The sequence below is a fragment of the Mesoplodon bidens genome (genome assembly GCF_964165515.1).
Source record: "Mesoplodon bidens genome assembly, chromosome: 15".
NCBI lineage: Eukaryota > Metazoa > Chordata > Mammalia > Artiodactyla > Ziphiidae > Mesoplodon > Mesoplodon bidens.
The window spans coordinates 52,629,757-52,652,682 of NC_138171.1; the positions used below are offsets into that span (position 1 = coordinate 52,629,757).

General features: G+C 45.3%; 1 protein-coding gene across 1 annotated transcript in view; it reads right to left on the reverse strand.

Annotated features, from left to right (window-relative positions):
* The window catches only part of XYLT1 (xylosyltransferase 1), a 302,348-nt gene that overhangs the window by 20,838 nt on the left and 258,584 nt on the right, over window positions 1-22,926 (reverse strand). Inside the window, exons 7-9 of the mRNA XM_081255416.1 lie at window positions 9,432-9,648; window positions 6,222-6,398; window positions 5,423-5,685 (exon numbers count right to left, since the gene is read on the reverse strand). Of these exons, the coding sequence (XP_081111542.1) occupies window positions 5,423-5,685; window positions 6,222-6,398; window positions 9,432-9,648 (657 nt within the window). The remainder of the gene's footprint in view (window positions 1-5,422; window positions 5,686-6,221; window positions 6,399-9,431; window positions 9,649-22,926) is intronic.

Here is a 22,926-nt window from a genome sequence, read left to right on the forward strand (position 1 = left end):
TCACTGTCCCTCTCAGCCTTCCTTTCCTCTGGTCCTGCTCTGGAGTTTAAGTCTTTACGTCTGATTATAACAGTTAGGGAAGCCGCCTTCCTGTGTTACGCATCTCCTGAAATCACTGCCTTGTTATCAGATGCCTTCGGGGCTTTGAGAAGAAAAACCTGCACTGTCTTCAGACTGCTTGCTGGGCATTCCCGGCCCACGCAAGTCCACTTTGGTCTGGACCTTGGAAGCAGAAACCCCTCCGTCTGGACTGTGCTGCAGAACTCGCTGCCATGATGGAATGTTCTGCATCTGTGCAGTTCAGTTCAGTAGCCTCAGCCACTTCTGACAACTGAGCCCTTGAAATGTGGCTGGTGTAACCGAGGAACTGCATTTTAAATTTTAGTTAATTTAGACTTAAATGTCTCCTTGTGGCTAGTGACGATTGTGGACAGCATAGATGGCATTGTGAAAGTGTCCTGGGGACCGCCTGCATTAATGTCTGCAATTTGTCGCCTCTCCTGTCTCTTTCCCATGTGACTCTGTAGGTTTCCTTGCACCGATGAGGTGAGTCTGTTCCCCCATCTCAAATCTGCTTTGGCCAGAAGAGGAAGGGGTATCATGCCAGTTCTGAGCCAGGGCCCCAAGTAGCCTTGCACATTTCCACTCCCTCTCTCTCTCTCTCTTTTTTTTTTTTTTCCGGTACACGGGCCTCTCACTGTTGTGGCCTCTCCCGTTGCGGAGCACAGGCTCCGGACGCGCAGGCCCAGCGGCCATGGCCCACGGGCCCAGCCGCTCCATGGCATGTGGGATCTTCCCGGACCAGGGCATGAACTCATGTCCCCTGCATCGGCAGGCGGACTCTCAACCACTGCGCCACCAGGGAAGCCCTCCACTCCCTCTCTTGCTCTTCTGTGATCACCATGAGAGCACGCCTAGACTAGCCTGTGGAGGGATGAGACACTCAGCAGAGCTGAGCCACCCCAGGTATCCCAGCCAAAGCCATCCTAGATCCGCCAACCACTCCCAGCCAAGACCTGCAGCTGGCTGCAGATGCAGGAGAGATGCCAGCTGAGCCCAGGAAAACTGCTCAGCTCACCTGCAAACTTGAAGGCTCTGTAAATGCTTATCGTTTCAAAGCACTGATTTGGGGCTTGTTACACGACATTACTGCAATAGGTAAATAATAGGTCGTCAGTGTTTGTTCTGTAAGGTTGTCAGTGTTTGACTAGTGAAGGTGGAAGAAAAGCAGGAGAGGTTGTTGTCATGGGAGTTAAAAGAAGAAAGTGTTTCCAGGAGGCGGTGGTCAGTTGTATGGGGCGCTGCTAAGGGGTCAGGCAAACAAGCAATAGTCAAGTGCCCCAGAAATCTAGGAGTTAATCTTGGGTTGCTCGCTTTCCCTTATCTTCTTCCAAGAAATCCTGTTTTCTCCACCTGAATCCATCCTCTACTGTCCTATGCACCGCCAGCATCTTGGTCCAAGCCAACATCACGTCTTGCTGGACCTTTGCAGAAGCGTCCTTACTCGTCTTCCTCCTACTTTTGTCTGCTATAACTGATTCCCATAGTAGCAATATGCATCGTCCCTTCCTTAAATACTGCAAGGGGTTTTGCTTATGCTTGGGTAAAACCCAAACTCCTTACCTGGTCTAAAACTCCTGCCTCTTTCTCCAGCCTCATTGTTTCCCTCTGTCCCAACTTACCACCTTCTAGCCACGTGGACCTTATTTTGGATTCTTGAACATGCTAAGCTCATTTTCACCTCAGGGCCTTTGCATAGGACATTCTCTCTGCTGGAGATGCTCTTTTCCTCTTATGGTTGCATGGTTGTCTCTGTCTTATTTTGCTTAAATGTTACCATCTCAGAGAGACCTTCCTTGACCACTGAACTTAAGTCGCCAGCTCACTGCTGTTACTTGAGTTTATCTTCATTCTTCATTCTCTATAGATCTTTTGTTCTTGTTTCTGTGAGCTGGGGTACTGCCTGCTTTCACTCTAGAAGGGGAGGGCCTTGAGCTCGGGGCCTGGTCTGTCTGGGTCATGGCTGAGCACCCAGTGCCTAACACAGCCTGCCACATGGTAGGTGCTCAATCAATACTTACTGTTTGAGTGAAGATTCTAGAAGGATTTTCTCTTGAACCCTTTGCTTCTAAGGTACATCTAGGGAACCTGTAACCCAGGACTGAACACAAAGCCCACTGGTACCTCCTCTAGACTCTATATGGTAATTAAGTAATTAAGACTAAGAAGAGAGTTGTAACGAGATGCCAGATGCAATACAATAGAACCTAAAGGATGCTTCAGGTGCATTCACTTGGCCCAAAGGTGTTTTTACTTCTTATTTAAATGAGGTGGGTATTAAAAAATTTAGGAGGCTCACACAAAATTGTGGATTTCTGATTTGTCTTGAAAATTCAGGAGATGTGATTGGCAACTCCAAGGGTACATTCCCACAAGGAATGTGCTGGATGTGCTGGAGGGCAAGGATATGCTGGAGTTCAGCACTGGGGCCCCGGGGGTCCCTGGTTTACAGGTCAGCCCACCCTGCGCTGAGGATACATGCTTCCTGCCTGGCCCTGATGGCATTTGAATTTGAGGACATGTAATAAAATACTGACATCCTTATCTCTGAATGGGGCTCACAAGAGAACTTTCAACCTGCCATTTTGAGATTTTCTGCAATGAACAAATGTTATTACCTAATGAGAAAAAAAATCAATAAACATAATTTTTATGAAAGGATATACTATAGACTGGAAAGACACAATTTGCATGAAATGCCCAGAGAAAATGAGACTCCTGAAATAAAGTTTTCACTTGCTGTTTCCCCAGATAGCCCAGGGGTAGAAATTTACTCTTTTTTGCCTTTTGGGACAAGGGTCCTTTGTCCTGATTTATTTGCAGGCTCATATTCATAAATATATATTGGCTTTGCCCACAGCAAGGCACAATGGTTCCATTATAATAGCACAGGGAGATCAGTTCGGTGCTTTGTGACCACCTGGATGGGTGGGATAGGGAGGGTGGGAGGGAGGGAGACGCAAGAGGGAGGAGATATGGGAACATATGTATATGTATATGTATAACTGATTCACTTTGTTATAAAACAGAAACTAACACACCATTGTAAAGCAATTATACTCCAATAAAGATGTTAAAAAAAAAATGTGGTAGAAGCCAAAGGATTCCAGGCCTGAGGCAACTTGATGGCTTGCTTAATCCCAAAACAAATACCAGGCGAAAATTTCAACAACTATAAATCAATTGGAGGAATCTTTTGAAATTTCCTATAAGATTATTTACCTTATAAATGCTATGAAGCCTGGGATTAAAAGTACTCTTAAACGGCATTTGCCTCCCAAGCATCGGGCACTGTGCCATCTACTGGGGACACATACTGTGGTTCCTCGGCCAGGGATTCTAACTAACCCCGGACTAGCAGGGGGAAAAGACATTCACCAACGACCTTGGTCCAAGACACTGCTGCTAAGTGCAGTGGGAGTGTTGGAGGCTACTTTGGGCTCAGGAGAGGCACGGGGTGGGCTATCAGGGGAGCTCTTAGCAAGTTTCACAGAGGATGTGGCACCTGAGATGACCCTGGAAGACTGGGAAAAGGTAGAATGAGTGGGGACAGTGGGGACGGTCAGCAAAGAACAGTGCAGAGGAAGCGATGAACAGTTCATGTAACCAGTGATGGAGCATGTAGCTCACACAGCCGGCTCCCTATTGGCTGCTTTTGGCAGTTTAAGAATATTGGCAACTAAGATACCAACGACAGCATAAACATGTACCAAGCACTTCATATGTAAAATACGGTTAAAATGGGGATAATAATAATAATAATACATAACTCATAAGGTAGTTTTGGAGGATTATCCCCTTTAAACCTCACAACACCATATGCTGTAAGGCTTATGATTACTCCCATTTTACAGATGAGAAAACTGAGGCTCAGAGAGGTTCATGACTTGTCCAAGGTCAATAGCTAGTAAGTAGAGTGGAGTTCAAATGGCAGGTCCTGGGTTCCTAACCCATTCTGGTCTCCCTTTAAACTAAATCAGAACCTGCAGGGAGAGGAGAAGGAAGGCTGAGGGAAAAACTGTTGCAGCCCTGTGGAAATCCAGCTGGCCTGCATGCATGGGGCCCCATGCTTTCAGAGTTTTAGGGAACAAAATGGTTCCTTTCCTCTCTTTCTTCTGTTCTTGAGAAGAGGGAAGAGCGGGGCAGGGAGGGACACATAGAAGGCTCAGTGGAGAAAGACTGATATTAATAAATGTTTTTTCTTTGTTGTTTAAAGAGGAAGGTGGGAGGCGGAACAAGAAGGAGAAGGAGAGTGGCTAGAGGCACTTCTGGGAGCCCATCCTCAGGAAATAATCAGAAAAGAGGAGGGGGAAAAAAGAGGCTTTCTGCAAAAAGATACTCATCAGAACATTATTTACAATGGTCCATTACTGACAATAGCAACAGGAAAGGGCTGAATTAAGCAAACTCTGGAATTCCTACTCAGTGGAATACTAGTGGCATTAAAAAGGGTCATTATCCTTACGGAAGCTGCAGAGCAGCAAGGAGAGGACGGGCTGGTATTATAATGCCGAGCGAAAGAAGCAGGATACCAAATCCTTGCTGTCATTATGGAAATATCTGCAATGTACATTGCTAGAGAATGGAAGAGAAGGTACACAAAATGAGAAGGGTTGATTGGCTTAGGGAAAGGCAGGGGAGAGATGGGGTTAAGTTGAATCATTTTCCCACCTTCCGTCTTCCATTCATATATTCTAGAACATTCTTTCCTGAAGTGTCAACTGGTACCCACTAGTGGTAGGTGAGATGATTCTAAAGGGTACATGAACATTTTAAATAATAGTTCTGCCTTTTTGTGATGTTTTTGGTTATGTTTTTAGGTGTAACAATGATAGTATGGCTACATTTTAAAAAGGAGTCCATTTTCAGAGACAAAATATGTATGGGATTTGCTTCAATCAAACTGATCTGGGACGCGGGGAAGGTGAGTGAAGGCGCACATGAAAACGCATTGGCCGGGAGCTGGTAATTGCTAGAGCTGGTGACGAGAGATGGGGTTACACTGTTCTCTCTATTTGGTGTATATCTGACATTTTCCATAATAAAAAGTAAAAAAAAAAGTTCTGTATTCTCATGATTACTTTCCATGTAAAACAAACATAACTATCTAACACGGTGACATAAAGCTTCCTTCTAAAATACATATATTTAGCACAAAGAATGAGTCCACAGAAAGGAAATAATTAGGTAAATATTAGATCTGCTATCCTGGGAAGGTTAAAGGGTGACGAAGGCTTAGACAGGAAATGCTCTGAACGCTGGGACGTCTGCGTGGATGATTTTAGGGAGAAGCCTGGGTGGAGCTGCAGCCCCTACAGAGGAGGACGGTCCCTCGTCCCTGGCCCCCTGTTCCCTGGCTCACCTGCAGCTGTTCTCCCCGGCGTCGTGCAGCAACAGCTCCGCCCGGCGGAGGCCCAGGCGGGAGAAGGAATGATACAAGGTCAGTGTCACGTCGCTCAGGCTGTGGATGCCGTCAGGCTCATCGTAGACATTCTCCCAGTACGCGCGGAGGCCCGGGGTGCCCGCGGGGTAGTTCCCATACAGGTAATAGTCCAGCTGCCCAATGATTTCCTGATTCACCACGGCTTCGAACTTGCGGGCAAAGAAGGTGGGCCGGGCTGTCTGCTGCGCTCGTGAAATAAAAAGAACAATGTCAGCAAGTGGGGATGAGGGTAGGTGGGTATTTAGGAGCCGGGCTCTGCAGCCAGCCTGCCTGGATCCACATCCCAGCTCTGACACTTACGGCCCTCTCTGTTCTCAGTTTCCTCATCTGTAAAAAGGGTGTTAGGATTGAATGAGTTAACATTTGTAAAGCATGTGAAGCAATGATGGACATGTAGTAAGCATCATTTAAATATCTGTGAAATAGGGGATTCCCTGGTGGCGCAGTGGTTGAGAGTCCGCCTGATGATGCAGGGGACATGGGTTCATGCCCCGGTCTGGGAGGAGCCCACATGCCGCAGAGCGGCTGGGCCCGTGAGCCATGGCCGCTGAGCCTGTGCATCCGGAGCCTGTGCTCCGCAACGGGAGAGGCCACAACAGTGAGAGGCCTGCGTACCACACACACACAAAAAAAGAACCAGGGTTGGAAAGTGCAGGATCCAATGACCTGCAGGGCTGCCTCGGATGCCTGCAGACGCTGGCTGGAAGGCGCGGCTCACCTGGAAGCGGTGAAAGTCCTGTGGCTTGAAGTCGTTGGGGGAGCAGCCGCACCAGTCCACGATGTGCTTGTACTGGCACTTGCAGCCCAGCTTTCGGTTCCAGTTGGTGATGCGCAGGTTGTTGTCCACCATGGTGTCGCAGTGGGGACTGTTCTCCAGGACCGTGTGGAAGAAGGACTGCGGGGCAGAGAGGGGCCAACCTGAGACCTCGTCCAGCCTCCCTCGAGTGGGCTGGGGTGAGGGGTCCTTCCCGAGGGCCACCTGACAGTGAAGGGACTCTCCTGGAGACTCAGCTGTTCTCTCTGCAAATGGGGTCAGTGCCAGTCCAGGCCAACCAAGGGTACCCTGGAGGTTTTGTCCAGGATGGCTTAATGCTGCTTAGAAGTTACTGCTCTGAGTGTTTCTCTAAGATGTCTCTCCCCAGCAGCCTAGAAACTGATTTCAAGACATCTCTTATCACCCAGGACATCCTCTGTCCGCTGAGCAGAGAGAGAGAAATTCCCTTAGGGTATACATGGGGACCCGAGAAAAACACTGGGACAAGTTTCTAGAAAACCCTGGGCCAAAAGGGCTCTTGATTTTGCAAATAGTTAGACCTGAAACCAAAGAGACTCAGGTCTGAGATATCTTGAAAACAAAGACTGAAGCTCTGGAATTTCACTCCTGGGAGAGGGAGGCCAGAATCACGGATGCCCTCCTGCCCTAGTCACTGGAGTAACGACTACAACACTGGGAGGGGAGGAGGTGGGGGTCCATTGGGCTTCCCACTGTCCGTGGTGCTGAACCAGACGCCGTAATCTCCCCCTATTCCTGAGGCTTGGTCAACCTCTCCTAGGAATCCAAGAAAGAGGCAATGCTGAGAGTGAAAAGAGAGACCAGAGAAGAGACACATGGTTGGAGCTGCTAAAAGAGAGAGAGATGGGGTGTGTGTGTGTGTGTGGGAGAGAGAGAGAGAGAGAGAGAGAGAGAGAGAGAGAGAGAGAGAGAGACTGACTTCTATTTGCACAACTGTTTTATAACAACCTCAGATACCAGGCAGATAGGTTCTCCCCTGCTCTCTGCTTCCTAGGGAAAGCTGTTGGGGAACACGTGTCTTCCTGTTACAAATTCATGGCAAAGCCTTCAGATTTCTTCTAAACTGGTCCCCTGGAGGTGGTCTGGGAGAAGGGCAGGACAGAAAGGCTGGGATGGAGGAGGTGGGATCTAACAGGGACGCTGGAGTGTAAAGTGCCTGTGTGCGCTGGGAAGTGGGGGATGGTTGGGACAGAGAGAACCAGCATTGGGATGGGCACCTTGACTAAAGAGCCAAAGCCCCAAACAGTCTCTTCTCAATGGGTGAGTGGACAAAAGGAGGCTCTATCCACACCCCAGCTGCCCTTCTGATGATGTTAAATGACATGCCTGTGAACCTGCATTTTAAGCTTGAATTGTCTACAAGCCCACAGAGGCACATATTCTCCATCAAGCAGTGAGGGAAAGTACCCAATTATCGATTGCCCTGTGTCCTTTTGTAATGATACAGAAATTCCCTGTAAGATAATGGATGAGGAGGTTATCAGAATTGATAGAAAAGGTGATTTTCGCTGAAATAGGATTAAAAGCTGATTACTTAACGTGTGTGCAGAATAGCAAAACCTGGCCCAGTGATGACAAGCCCATCATCCCTCAGGACTGAAGTGGGCAGTCAGCCTTACTCAGAGCTTGGCCTTGCCCCAGATGTCGGTGAGGGATGTGGAAACCATCAGATGAGTTGCATTGTCTTGTCTGGCCTAGAAACACACAATCTGGGTGGTCCAGAGATGGGGCACAGCCAGGAATGGTGGGCCATTCATGGGAGGTGTTGCAGGCACAATAGAAACAGAACCAGCTCTGGAATTTTCTGAAGTTGGAAATTAGGGTGAAAGTGAATTGGAGGTCAGGGAGCTAATCTAGAATCTCTCAGTCCAGGTCTGATAAGAAGGCTGCTGGCACGTCAGGGGCAACACTTCAGCACTGAGTCCCTATACCCATTTCCAGATGGGGCTGGGGCTGGGGCTCTTTCAGAATACCCTGCAATCTTACACAATAGGACTTCTGAAATAGGCTGAATGTTTGTGTCCCCCCAAAATTCATAGTTTGAAATCCTAACCCCCAATGTGACAGTGTGAGGAGGTGGTGCCTTTGGGAGGTGATTAAGTCATGAGGGTGGGGTCCTCATGAATGGGATTAGTGCCCTTATAAAGGGGACCCTCACCCCTTCTGTCATGTGAGGACCCAGCAAGGACTGTCAGTAGTCAGCCTGCAACCCAGAAGAGGGATCTCACCTGACCATGCTGGCACCCTGATCAAGGACTTCCAGCCTCCACAACTATAATAAGTACATCCATTTTATTGTATTTTGTTTTAGCACCCTGAGCTAAGACAGTTTCCCATCCTGAGGTCTGAAAAGTGGGGAAAGACTTCCCAGAGCTTTTCAAATACTTCCAAAAGCTGACAGGAAATGCTGAATCCCAAGCATTTGGACACAGTGACTGTCAATGCAGGGGGCTAGTGCAAACCCAACAGAAGCCCTGGCTTTGGGATCACTGGAATTTCTGGTGTGACTGATGAGGCCAAAACTACTGTCTGTCAGGGAATGATAGAATACTATTCAAAATTAGAAAAGGAATTCTTGGGTTGAAAAGTTATTACAGGATTGGTAAATGTGGAGGATCTGTCAAAAGTTGATGTGGGTGTTTCCTGAAAAAGCCAGCATATACAGTTGTGCAGGTTACACACTGCACAATTCTAGGGGGCGCCATTGTTATTGTAGGTATGAGAGCTTTGTATTTATATAAATAACAGTTTTCTGAAAAACGGCAATAAAGTGTCTTGTTCTAACAAAATCAGTATATGGTGATGGTTTTACGACCAATGGGAGCCAAGTGTCTTGAGGAAGAACTGCCTTTTTTACTTTACATCTTTAAAGATGTTGTCTAGATTGCTGGTGGCAGCATTGTGCATCTACTCCATACAACCTCCATGTAGACTGGAGGGGCCCAGGGGCCCTGCTGTGACAGCAAGGTCCCTGGTAGCCAATACAGTTCCCCATCTTCCTCTGGATGTTTGGAGGACAACGTATTGAACCCTGTGTGGCTTTGCCAAAGATTCAGCAAAAATTCAGCATCCACTTTGCTCCAAAGGCTAGAGCCAACCCCTACCTTCCTCAGGGATTTTTTCCTGGATACTCACCTCTGCAGGAAGCAGGGTGTAGGAGTAGAATTGCTTCATTTTGGTCACCAGATCGTCTGTGGAGAACGTCACATACTCAACAAACTTCCGGTTTAGCAGGAACCAATCTGAGCCGCCATCCACGGCAATGCCCTCTGGGATCCGCCGGTCCCCCAGGCGCCACATGTGGGCATCACACTCCAGAAAGAGCCGGTCCAGGCCCTGTTTCCGGATGAACCTGGGCAAGACAAAGTAGTGCTTAGCCCTGAAAGAGCGCCACCTAGAGTCCAAATGAAATGGCACAGTCTTGGCAATAAAAGCATTTATTGAGTACTTATTGTGTGCTAGGGACTGAGCTAGGGGCTCTGTGTGTAGTTTTTCACTTGATCTTCACAAGCGAGGCTGGTGTCTATAACCCTATGGGGTAGGTACTATTATTATGCCCATTTTACAGATGAGGACACAGAAGCTTAGAAGGAGACTTGCCCACCCAGCACAATTAGATGGCAATGATCATCTGCTACATCTGCTTCCTCTTTAGAGAACTTTTGAAATCACCTTTTCATGCCATGGATGCCTTGGCAGTTTGGTGAATACAGCCTATGGACCCTCATCTCAGAATAATGCTTTTATTTTTTTAAATTATTTTTTAAAAATTAATTAGTAACTTAAGTATAGTTGATTTACAATATAGTGTTAGTTTCAGGTTACAGCAAAGTGATTCATATATATATATATATATATATATATATATATATATATATACACACACACACACATATATATATATACACACACATATATATATTTCAGATTCTTTTCCTTTATGGCTTATTACAGTATATTGATATAGTTCCCTGTGCTACACAGTAAATCCTTGTTGTTCATCTATTTTATATATAGCAGTGTGTATCTGTTAATCCCATACTCCCAATTTATCCCATTGCAGAATAATGCTTTTAAATGCATACAACAAAAATACACAGGGTTACAAAATATTTTCAAAAATACCAAAGTGATGATATAGTAATTCACATGATTCTTGATTCACACATTAAAATGAGTGTTACAAAATATTTTTTAAAACACCACATTTATGATAATTACATGTGTTTCCTTTTTAACACATTTAATAACAAGGTCTTGTCATAGGTCTAAAAACTACTGTAATTTTGAAGAAGAGGTGAGCATATATGACATTTAGAAGTGGTTGCATCAATTATAATGCGATTTGAAAATATGTGATTCCTGGGCCTTTCCTGGCGGTTCAGTGGTTAAGACTCCACGCTTTCAATGCAGGGGGCATGTGTTTGATCCCTGGTTAGGGAACTAAGATCCAATATGTCACGTGGCATGGCCAAAAAAAATAAAATGTGATTCCTAACAGTAACTGCTAATACTGTGGTGGTTTGTTACCCTACATTTTGCCTACATTTAGCTAGATTTCAGTTAGAGTTTAGTGAAAATTAAGATCATTTTCTTCCTATTCAAAGTCATAGACCCCTGAATTCTATCCATGAACCTCAGATTAATAACTCCTGCTCTAGGACACACACACACACACACACACACACACACACACACACACACACTTGGGATTCTGCTAGCCAGGCAGGGTGGAATTGGCATTTCCTAATTTGTAGATGCAGAAATCAAAGGTCAAAGAGCTGGTAAGGTGGGTGTGTTGGGAGGGTAGACAGAACTGGGGCCAAGCTCTCTGGCCAAAACTCTCAGTTCATTTGCAGTTAGCATTAATTTCGCACCTACTATGTGCCAGGCATGTGCTGGCCTTGGTGGGAGGCAAGGAGAAGTGAGGATGGTCCCTGCTCCTCAGGAGCTGGTTATCTCGTTGGGAGTTTATAGTCTACAGGTCTCCCCACCCAGGGATCTTGCTGCCCCTCCAGCTCATACAACATGAAATCAACCATTTTAAAGCATACAATTCAATGGCATTCGTTCATTCACAATGTTGTGCAATCGTCATCTCTACTTTCAAAATATTTTGTCACCCCCAAAGGAGACCCCCATCCTCATCAGCAGTTACTTCCCATTCCCCCTTCCCTCCAGTCCCTGGCAATCCATCTATGGATTTACCTATTCTGGATATTTCTTATAGATAGAATCACACAAGTTGTAGTCTCTTCCACTTAGCTTCGTGTTTTCAGGGTTCCTCCACATTGTAGCAAATAATGGGGCTTCATTCCCTTGTTTCTGTCTGCCCAGCATCCATTCTCTGGGAACCACACCTTGATTTTATTTTGGACAGCTGCTCACCCTCAACTCTCAGTTCACTTGGTTTGTCTCACCCCCAGCACCAGGGGTGGGAACACAACTCAGCCTGGTCAATCAGAGTATTCCACCTGCTTGGCTGCCATAATTGCTTCATGGATGGGCAAGCAACTCAAGCTGAGTCTGAGACTAGGTTCTGGATTTTTGCTGGAAATACTAGGAAGGAGGACTTTTCTAGGGGAATTTTTTCTGGAAGAATGTAAGCTGAGGGCTGCTGACAGCCATCTTGTCACCATGAGTATAGAGGTTGTCTGATCATGAAGGTAACATAGAAGAGAAGACAAAAAAAGAGAGACGGAGAATGGGAGGAAGGGAGAGAGGAAGTGAGGGAGGGGGAGAGACAGACAGACAAAGCCTTGATGACTTTGCTTGAGACCCTGGATCTTGCTATACCTGATTCACCCCCAGACTTGACAGTAAAGTGCTTAAGGCATTTTAAGATGGGATTCTGTCACTTGCAATTGAAAAAGTGCTGACTAATACATTCCTGAATGATTTCCCCTTTGTCGTTACCGTGATGAATGCAAATGTTCTTAGGCTCCAGATAGGGCAGGTAGCCATGGCTGTGGCACATTAATGCCACCTCTTCCACTAGAGCAGGCTGCATCCCCCACTGTGTGTCTAGAGGTCTTTGTGCCTCCATGGCAGACCTCACCTCTGTCTTCACATTAGAGTTACCTGTCTCCTCCGAGGTAGATGCTGTGCTCACTAGAACTGACCTTGGCTTCCTCCTTTCTGCCTACCTTACAGGTCCTGGAAGAGTACAAGGCATCTGCTCAGGAAAGGTCTATGGTGATGACCAGACGTCAGGGCATAGAAGCTGGAGATAGTCCCACCCTGTTGGTCATGCTGAATTCTACAAAGAATCTCTTCCATTGGGCCTCCCACAAATCCACCAAAGGGAACTGCCTGAAACCTCACTAATAAACCCACATCCCTAGCACTTTCTTCTGCGTAAATAGAGGACCTGCTTCTTGACATTGGTCACTCACTGAGCACGATGGTGTAATATATGTAATTCTTAACCAAACTGATGCTAGTGTACTAAAAATGGTGACAACAATGATGCTGGTGGTGAACGGACTTAATTCTGCTCAAATGTGCTTTTCATCTACATTGCAGTGTGGCTCTACCAGTAACCAGCTGGGTGAATTTGGAAAATGATGACCTTGACTCAGTTTCCCCCATGGGAAACTGACAAAGTTGGGCTAGGTCTACGTTATAAAATTAAATGTCTACAGGGGTCAGACAAATAATATAAGTTTGTGAGGTGGGCTTAGTATAAGATAACAGGGTAGGTGGAGTTTAGCAAAGACGTAGAGACTGCATTTTCTGAAAAGCACTCAAATCCCTTAAAAAAAGCATTTCTGGCTAAATAAGACATATCCCTAGGCTGAATCCAGCCCACAGACCACCAGTCATAATAACGCTGGGTTAGGTAATCTCTAGGGTACTTTCCAGCTGTGACATTCTCTAAGTCCCTCTGTTATACTTCAGGAAGAGGTGTGGGGCAAGCATTAGACGGATGCATGGGAGCCCAAAGAAGGCTGACAACTTTTCTGAGGATACAAACAAGGGCAGAAGCCGACCAGAAGACCCACGTGTCCAGCGTCCCTGGTCCTGTTCTTTCCCTAACACACCTTTCCTAGTGCCAAATCCAAGTTCATTAGCAAAGCCATGTCCTCTCTGGGGAGCGACCTGGTGAAGGGTTTTCAATACACTCACCATAGCACTCACTGACACCAAACTTGGCTCTAAATGACCCACTGAAGGAAGCCGCCAAGTCTGAGGAAATAAAATCCTACCTCGACTCTGGCTGGTGCCAATTATATGATAATGTCCAGTGGGCACACTTAACTGTGTTTAAAACTTCAAATTTTAGATACTCTATATCAAAACTTACATGGTAATCAAGACCAACCGAGAATAAGAGAGAGAGAGAGAGAAGAAATACAGGTGGGACGACTTGCAAAATGTTTCTTTCCGTGGACCAGCTTTTTAATTTCATGTTCCATTAGATGGGATAACAGCATCATCTTGCAATTTTAATGTGATGTCCCGGACCGCAATATCCAAATACAATATTTATGCAGTAATCTCCAAAATGAAATATTCACGGGGTTGGGAGATTGGCTGCTGTATTTACTGCCTTCAAAAACTGATAAGCTGCAAACACATGCTTTGGTTAATTATGAGTAAATAGAGACCACAGATTGCCTAGGTATCAGAAAGGGGCTACCAGGAACTTAGGTCTGGACTCGGAGAAGGTGGCAGACACCCAGAGTCTGGGTATCTAGCAGGCGAAAAGAATCAGCTGTTTCAACAGTGATTTGCTTTTTATTCTTCCCTGTGGATTTACTATAACTTGAAAAGGTAAAGGTTGGAAACCATAGTAAGTTTGTGAACACCTGGGTGAGTCTTGTCATTAATGCTGGCTCACCAGGAAAAGGTGCACGGCTCTCTCACCTGAGGAATGGAGGGAAGATTTGCAGCAATGGGCCCAATTCACAGAAGGTGACCAACGATGCTGACCTCCCTTCAGTTTTGTTTCCAGTTGACCTGGTTACCTGGTAAAACTGGGGTCAACAGGTGACACCATAGAAGAGCAGACATGAAGAGGGTCTGGTACCAAGGCTGTCTCTGCTTTCACTGAGAAGTGGGGCTGGCTTAACTTCTCTGAATGCCAGTTTCCTCACCTGTAGGATGAGCTCCATGACACCTGTCCCGACAAGTTTCCAAATCAGCTGCAAAATTGTGATGGGTGATGTCTACAAAGGTCCTTGCAAAGTAAGCACTCTTCACCCAAGCAATGGGCTGACCCAACCATCAGTTCTTTTTTTCACAGAGATACCATCCCTCCCCAATCCTCCTTTGGTGTTTTATTTTTCTCCATAGCACTTTTCACTTTCTAATATAATATACAGGGTATTTATTAGTTTATTGCCTATTTCTACTACTGGATGTAAGCCCCAAGAGGGCAGAGATTTTTGTCTATTTTTGATCACTTCTGTATTCTACTACAGTGCCTAACATACAGCTAGTGCCCAATAAATATTTGTTGAGTGAATGAATAAAGGGAAAAATAACAGCCATGTCTGTCAGGCAGTCAGGAAGTAGCTGTCATTAGTTAGCCAGGTATCAGATTTTTCTAACACACCTTCGACAGACAAAGGAACTGAATCACAGGAAGGTTAAGTAATTTCTCCAAAGTCACGCAGCTAACAGGCCTAGACTTGAATCCAGGTCTGGATGAATCCAATGCAAATGCTTAACTACTCTGCCATTCTTCATTTCAATTCGCCAGGGTCCCTCCAAAAGGACCCAAAGGAAGGATCCGAGAACTTCTATTTCCTCAAAAAGACAATGCCCAGAAATGAGTGAACCAAGACAAAATGGAAGAGGCTTTCAGCCAGACCTCACAAGGGCTCTGTCTTCAGAATAGGTTACTTAAGGGCAAACATGGTATCGCTTGCATTTGGTTTTACCTCCTGGGCTCTCAGGGATGGTTTGCCTCCCTGAGATTTTTCTCCACTGCCACAATATGGGACAAAGTCAGAGCTAAATATGCTTCTACTAGGATGTCACAAGGACCAAATCTACTCAGTTGAGCATCAGAGGAAATCAGATGGAGGATGGCAAGGGGTCCTGAATCTCCCCCATGGGAGAAGAGGTCAGTTAAGAAAGTATCTGTAGCCTTTGGAAATGGCCTCAGAAAGGGCAGACAATGAAGAAGTGTCTCAATTCAGTTAATTCCCTGGCTACAATCTCGGTATATTCATCAAGTGTGGAATTATTCCAGAACTGTCTTGTCCTGTAATGAATTCTGAAAGGAAGAACACTGCCCCTCAGATTTTACAGCATGTTTGAGCAAGAAGGAATCTCAGCAATCAGCTAATATAACTAATTTTATAGATAAAAAACCCCAACACACTGAGACTCAGAAAGGATGTGTGATCCAAAGTCATCTGAAGTCACACAGCCTAGAAAAATATTTTCTCTTCTTCTATTTCTCTCTCCAGTGATCTCCCACTCAACCCAGATTACTCCTTTAGCCTAAGTACAACCTAAGCATTTTAGTTTAAAAATAAAATCATGGAACAAAGCATGAAAACACAATGTATGAAATCAGCCAGCTATGTGAATGGACTCACACAAAACAGCCATGCCACACAGGGGCCAAACTTTGGGCTCTGGAGCCAGAATATTTGGAACAAGTCCTGGATTTGCCACTAACCTTGGGTGACCTGAACACGGATGCCTCAGCTTCTTACATGGAAACTGGTGATTGTCATAATATCTGCCTCAGAGAGTTTAAGTGAGATTATATTATATATGGAGAGGGCTTAGCGTAGTGCTTGGCACTTAGTAAGTGCTTAATAAGTGTTTACCAAGATACTTAACTTCTTCCCTCATCAAGCCAGAAAATTAAAACTTCTATCTCTCCTCTTCTCTGTTCTGGGATTTGGTAGACAGGCATGTGTAGGGCACCTCCACAGCTAAGGAGAAACCCTTTAGGCTCTGAGAAGCAATGCCTTTTCAGCACCAAGGACAGAAGCCCAAAGCCCTCATAGTGCACCCATCTCCTGCAATTATTTTAGTTCAGCAATGCCCATGGCTGTGGTGGTAGAGGGTGACAAGCAACACGGGCACCCTGATTCTGTCTGAGAACCACAAATACAAAACCCTCCCATCTTTTCAAGGCACAAGTCGGTGAGGATTCAGGTCACTGGGTTCCTAGTTTGGCAGCTCCACAGGGGCTCTGCTAGCCCTTTCTCACATGTCCAGTGTGGGTTATGCCCCTTCCCAAGCTGGGCTGGAGTCAACTGTCAGGCCCCAACTCTGCAGTAGTTGGAAGAGAAAAGGGGCTTGGGGTATTTGCTCATTCAGCAACTCTCCAAGTCTCTGTGCTGAGAATATGGTTGTGAAGAAGACAGACATCATCCCTATCCTCTCTCTTCTAGGATGAAAGATAAAACCATAATATTTACCATTTATTGAGCACTTGCTACTTTCTAGGTCCTGTTCCTTGTATTTAATATATATTCTCTCATTTAATCTTTTGTTTTTGTTTTTTGTTTGTTTGTTTGTTTTTACATCTTTATTGGAGTATAATTGCTTTACAATGATGTGTTAGTTTCTGCTTTATAACAAAGTGAATCAGCTATATGTATACATATGTTCCCATATCTCTTGCCTCTTGCGTCTCCCTCCCTCCCACCCTCCCTATCCCACCCCTCTAGGTGGTCACAAAGCACCTCTCATTTAATCTTCATCACAATCCTATGAGGGTTCATTTTCCAAATGAAGGAACAAAGACACAGAAAGGTTAACTAATTTTCCCAAGGCTACACAGTTGGTTAGTGGCAAGGAAGGGATTCAAACCTTAGCAGTCAGGCTCTGGATTCCACACTCTTAGCTACAGGACTATAACACTACTCTAATAAATAGGTAAGTAGTCATAAACAGCTACAAAACACATGAATATGTAATTAGGTGTTTGTGATAAGTGTTATACAGGAAAACTTAGAGCGCAATGACAAAATAAAGAGACAGGAACTTAATTAGTGGAGACTATTGGGGAAGACTTTGCTGAGGAGGTGGCACTGACAAGAAGGATGAGAAGGAATCAGTCATCTGAAGAATTTTGGAGGAGGCAGAAATAGTGTGTGCAAGAGCCCAGATGAACGAAAAGAAGCTAACGTGGTAGGAGTGGAAGCTACAGGGAGAAGCTCAGCTTCACTACCTCACACCAGAGGAGACCAGTCACAGGAGAGGCAGACTCTGACCTGTTTGGTGGAAGGAATGTATCAGCCATAAGTACATGTGGCCTGGACATGGCAGGAAACTCCACAATGAACATACCTAGGGAAACGGTATAGCACAGTGGCTAGGAATGTAGACTCTGGAGCCAGACTGCCTGGGTTCGAGTCTCTTTCCCCATTCCCAAGCTGTGTGTTGTTTAATCTCTCTAGCCTCAGTGTCCCTATCTGGAAAATGGGCATGATAATGACTGCACTTACACCATGGGATTGTTGTGAAAACTGAAAGAATTAACATCTCTAAGGCATTTGGGCCAGTCTCTGGCACACAGTAAACTCTATCATTACACATTCCCTGGGCAAAGAAAGCTGACTTGGCTTTGACATTCAGGAATGGAAAAAAACCCAGCCTGAGCAGAAATGCAGAGCTAGGGGCCCAAATCCTGGAACTGAGAATCCCAGGCTTGGTGGCCCATGCTCTTCACATGGGCCCAAATCAGCTTGCACCTCTAAGAGTCTAAAGGTCCATTGAGGGCTAACTGGTTTTCCCTATTTCACACCTATTTAAAAACAATGTCTACTGCCTTCTGTTCTTATTATAAAAGTAATGCAGTTCCTCCATAGAAGGCATGGAACACAAAAAGAAAGAAAAGAAGGAAATAAAAAACCACGCTCTATGTCTCAGAGATGACACTGCACATATTTTCCTTCTAGCGTTTGGTCCAACTTTGACATGTATTGTTTTGAAAAAAGAAAAGATTGAAAGTTGACCTCAAAACTCATACGGAGGGCTTCCCAGGTGGCGCAGTGGTTGAGAGTCTGCCTGCCGATGCAGGGGACGTGGGTTCGTGCCCCGGTCCGGGAAGATCCCACGTGCCGCGGAGCGGCTAGGCCCGTGAGCCATGGCCGCTGAGCCTGCACGTCCGGAGCCTGTGCTCCGCAACGGGAGAGGCCACAACAGTGAGAGGCCCGCGTACCGCAAAAAAAAAAAAAAAACCTCATACGGAGGCCCAGAGAGCGTCTGTGTACACAGCTTTGTATAGGTGCCTGTGTGATGCTAAGCTTTATTTTGACATGGCTACCATAACTGGATTAAATAAAGTGAACATGCAAACAGGGATAAACTCACTGGTTGGGTTTAAGAAAAGCAAGAGGGAAATGCAATCTGCTTTCCCCATTGGAGATGAGATATTAATTACCTCCTCCCATCAATCATGGTGCTACGAAACAGATGGGGAGAGAGCTCTTCTCCTGATAAGCAAGTTGGCACCAAAGGGCCTCCTGAAAGCAGATTTGCTTGGAGGAGGTTCCTGGCCAGGCTCTCGATGGATCTGACAACTTTTGGTTAAACAATTGCCTATTTATACATCAAGGGAGGTTTGGGCCTGAAGATCAGTTCAATGTCAGAGAGAAGAAGCTGCTGAAGCTGCTTTAGCTGCCATGCTGGTGCCCAGCGAGGGACTGCCGCCTCTAGCAAGTGGGCCCCAGACCAGGGAACAGGAAGAAACTTGTTTATGCCACTTGTGGCCTGAGGGCTGGGACCCCTCCTAGCTTCCTTCTGGTCTAGTCTTCTTACATGTGAAATGCTAGTTGTTTCTCTAAGAGTTGTAGAAAGTGTTTCGAAAACATTAATCACGTGTATATATACCATCTTCAAGGCTTTTCCATCATTGTCACCATCACCACTATCAACATCACCACCATCATCAACTTAATATGCGTAACTAACTATTCCAAGAGCTTACTCACATAGTCACTCATTTAATTCTTGCAGCAATTCTATAGGTTGGTTTTATTATCATTATTCCCACTTTACAGATGAGGAAACTGAAGCACAAGTGATTGATGTAACTCACCCAAGGCCACACACCTAGTGAGTGCTCAGCATACGAACGCTGGCAGTCGGGGTCCAGAACCCAGATTCTTAACTGCTATGCTAAAGGTTTTATGAAGTCTGTATGAGACTTTCCTTAATATTTCTTTTCTAAACCAACTTTAGATAGCTTCAACTGTTTTCTTTTAAACTTAGTCTTATTCTAAGCATCATGTCCATGAAATCATAGATTAGATGGGCTAATTATATAAACTTTAGTTGATATACATAAAATCAATACTAACTCTCCCATGATGCCCATTTATGAACACCCCAAAATAATCTCACATATCACTGGTGGATTGTGAACACACTTTGGGATAGGGTGACTCTAGAAAGTAGGGGAAGGACTGATTTTCCTCCCTTGCTCCTTTAAAAAGGACTCTGCTTAAAATCAGCAGAGTTTTGCTCTTTCATCCACACACCCCAAGAACTGAAAACAACAGGTCCTCTCAGATGCAGTCATTAATTATGGGGTGATAAAAGTCAGACCTAACCAGACTCCAATGCCAGCTGTGTGGAACCTTGAGCAAGTTAAAGCAACTTTGCAAGCCTCAGCTGTACTCTTGAAAAGAGGATAAAACAACTCGAAAGCACCTGGCTCGGCACTTCCTGTGGTCAGTGAGGATACTCAGTCCTCTGCGATCCCCACATCACTGTCCAGACCTTATAAAGAAGAGGACATGGAGAGTCAAAGCCATTTGTCAAAGTCCCCTGGCTGTCATACGGCAGAGCTGGCATTTTGGCACAGGTGTCTGGACTCCATTGCCCAAGCTCTTACCACTACACCACACTCTGCCCCAGGGCTAAGCACTGGGGCCCTGGTGACCTTGAATTATTTTGGAGAACTTAGACCAATCAAGGCCAGAAAATTCCCAGAGGAAACTCTCTTCCAGCTGAGGGAAATGATTTTCCCTTTCCATTTCCCTGTAAGGGGGCTGTCCCTACACACTGAGCCTTGATCAGGCTGCCGAGATTTGGGAAACTTCTCCAATACTCCCCAAGCAGAACCCAGGAGTTCCTGGGGATGTTTGCCAAGACCTGCTTATTCAGGGCACTTACTTCTTTTAGCCCTGCAGAGGTTATCTGGGAAACTGATAATTGTGCTATATGTCTTTCAATATATCTAGCTACTTCATTTTTGGAGGAAAGCAAGGAAATACAGTGAACACAACACTCCCCTTGATTTAATTATAGGAACAGTCAGGACCAATTTGGCAGCTATTAAGGTACCAGTTTGCCTTTATGCCATCTCTTAGCAGCGGGAGCTGGAAGTCCAAATTGGCTGCTAAAGGCTGAAGTTGGGGACGGAAGGTCAAAACTGCTATCAGGAGCCATGTGGAATTAAAAACGAAGGCGCCCTGTGGCCTATTTGGTATCTCACTGCTTGCTTTTGTCCCTCTCCATCTCTCTGTCTTCTAAACTCTCTGCCTCTGTCACACTGTCTGGTCCCGAAGCAGGAAGCATCAGAATGGGAAGGCATTTGGAGATCATGTCATTCAACCACTTTGTTTTTCAAAGGGAGAAAATGAAGCCCAGAGAAGCAGAGTGGCTGCCTCAAAGCCACCCAGCATATTGGAGGAAAGCAGGACCAGAACACAGAGAGGCTGCATCATGCAGGGATTTGAGCTTGGGCTCTGGGGACACACTCACTTAGGTTTGAGTCCTAACCCTGCCCTAGTTGCGTGAGCTTAAGCAAGTTACTTCACCTCTCTGAGTCTCAGTTACCTTACCAGTAAAATGAGGCTAATATGTTGAGAAGGGTCACCGTCTGGAGCCAGAAAATTAAACCAACACAAAGCGAAAGAGAACTAACAGAAGTTAATGGGTGAGGGTGGTTAAAAGGTACAAACTTTCAGTTATAAAACAAGTAAGCTCCGGGGATGTAATGTACGGCACGGTGGCTACAGTTAACAATACTGTGTTGTACTTATTTGAAATTTGCTATGATCTTAAAAGTTCTTATCACGAGAAAAAAGAGTGTAACCATGGGTGATGATGGATATTAACTAGACTTATTGTGGTGGTCATTTTACAATATATACATATATTGAATTGTTATATCACTTACTTGAAACTAATATATGTTGGTTATATATTAATTTAAAAAAAGATTCCTGCCAGTGAACTACTTGGCTATTTGATGTGATGTGTTTATTTTACTTTAACCCTCTCCAGAAATAATAAGAAATAATTAAGCAGCCAGAAAAAAAAAAAAAGAATTAACAGAGAGTCTGGGCTTGATGATATCATTTGAACTGCTTGATGCAGCTATGTCTGAAGTCAGATACTAATGTTTTAGTTGCATCACCCAATAACTTCCTTTACCCTTTAAGCGAGTTTGGGCTGAGTCTCTGTCACTTCCCACCAAAAAGGGTCCTTCCTAACATGCCGTCAGTGCGGAGCCAGAGCGAAGCCCCACCCAGGCTGCACCCGTGGGAGACATGAGGGAAGATGGGCGTGGCTAGGTTTGTTCACTCAGCAGGTGAGGCCTCAACTGACAAAGAGGAGAAAGTCACCGTTGATGGCTCATTTTACTATTGAATTAATTCTAAATTAATCTCCTGAATTCATCTAAGTGAGAGAATCCCAGCTGAGGACTCATGCGTGAGTGCTGGAACTTGTGAGCTGTTTTGCCCAGAGCGCCTTGGGTTTTAGGGTTTTAGAGGGAGAGGCAAGCAGCAACTCCTTAGTCTGCGTCTTTATCCCGCTGTGCCGTTTGGGTACCACCTGTCAACTGCTGATGCACATCAACTGGACAAGATGTACTCATACACCCAGAGGCACAACTCTGGCCTATACACCATCTATTTATTTCTCCCACCTGCAATATTTGAGTCCAATGTTTATCATGGCAATGACATCATCATTACCACCACCATCACCATCATCATCTTCATAGGGCATTTACGATATGCCAAATGCTTTATATACAACATCTCATTTAATCCTTCCAACAATCTCGTGTGTATAAGTCCATTAATGCTTCCATTGTACAGATAAGGGAACCGGCTCAGAGAGGTTAAGTCACCAGTCCAGTGAAACACAGACAGGACGTGGTGGATCAGAACTTCAACCCAGGAGGTATGACCTCAAAACCTCATGATTTTAACCTCTGTGTTGTAGCCAGTTCCTAGCACAGGGTCTGGAAATAGTAGATAGAGAATAAATACTGAGCAGGCTGAAACAACAATACTAGGGTGGATGTAATTCAGACACAAGTCTATCAACTTACAGTGGATTCCTTCTAATGATATGACTTTGCACAAAACATGTATTATAAGTTACCTGGAAGTGAAGAAGCATCTTCATTCTCTACCTAAGGGTGGGGATACCAATATCTGGTCTAGTTCTGATAACTTAGCACCTCCATGGAATCTTGTTCAGCTCCACCCTGCTTCCATGGGCTTTGGGGCCAGAGAATTGGGTTCAAACTCTAGCACTTACCAGCTGTGTGACTTTGGGAAAATCATTTGGGCTCCCAAAGCCCCCCTTTCTTCTCCTGACAAATGGAGATAATAATACGTATTTTTACATGGAGTGACTGTAAGAATAAAGTTGGATCCCGTGTGAAAAGGGCCCAGCAGAGCGATGT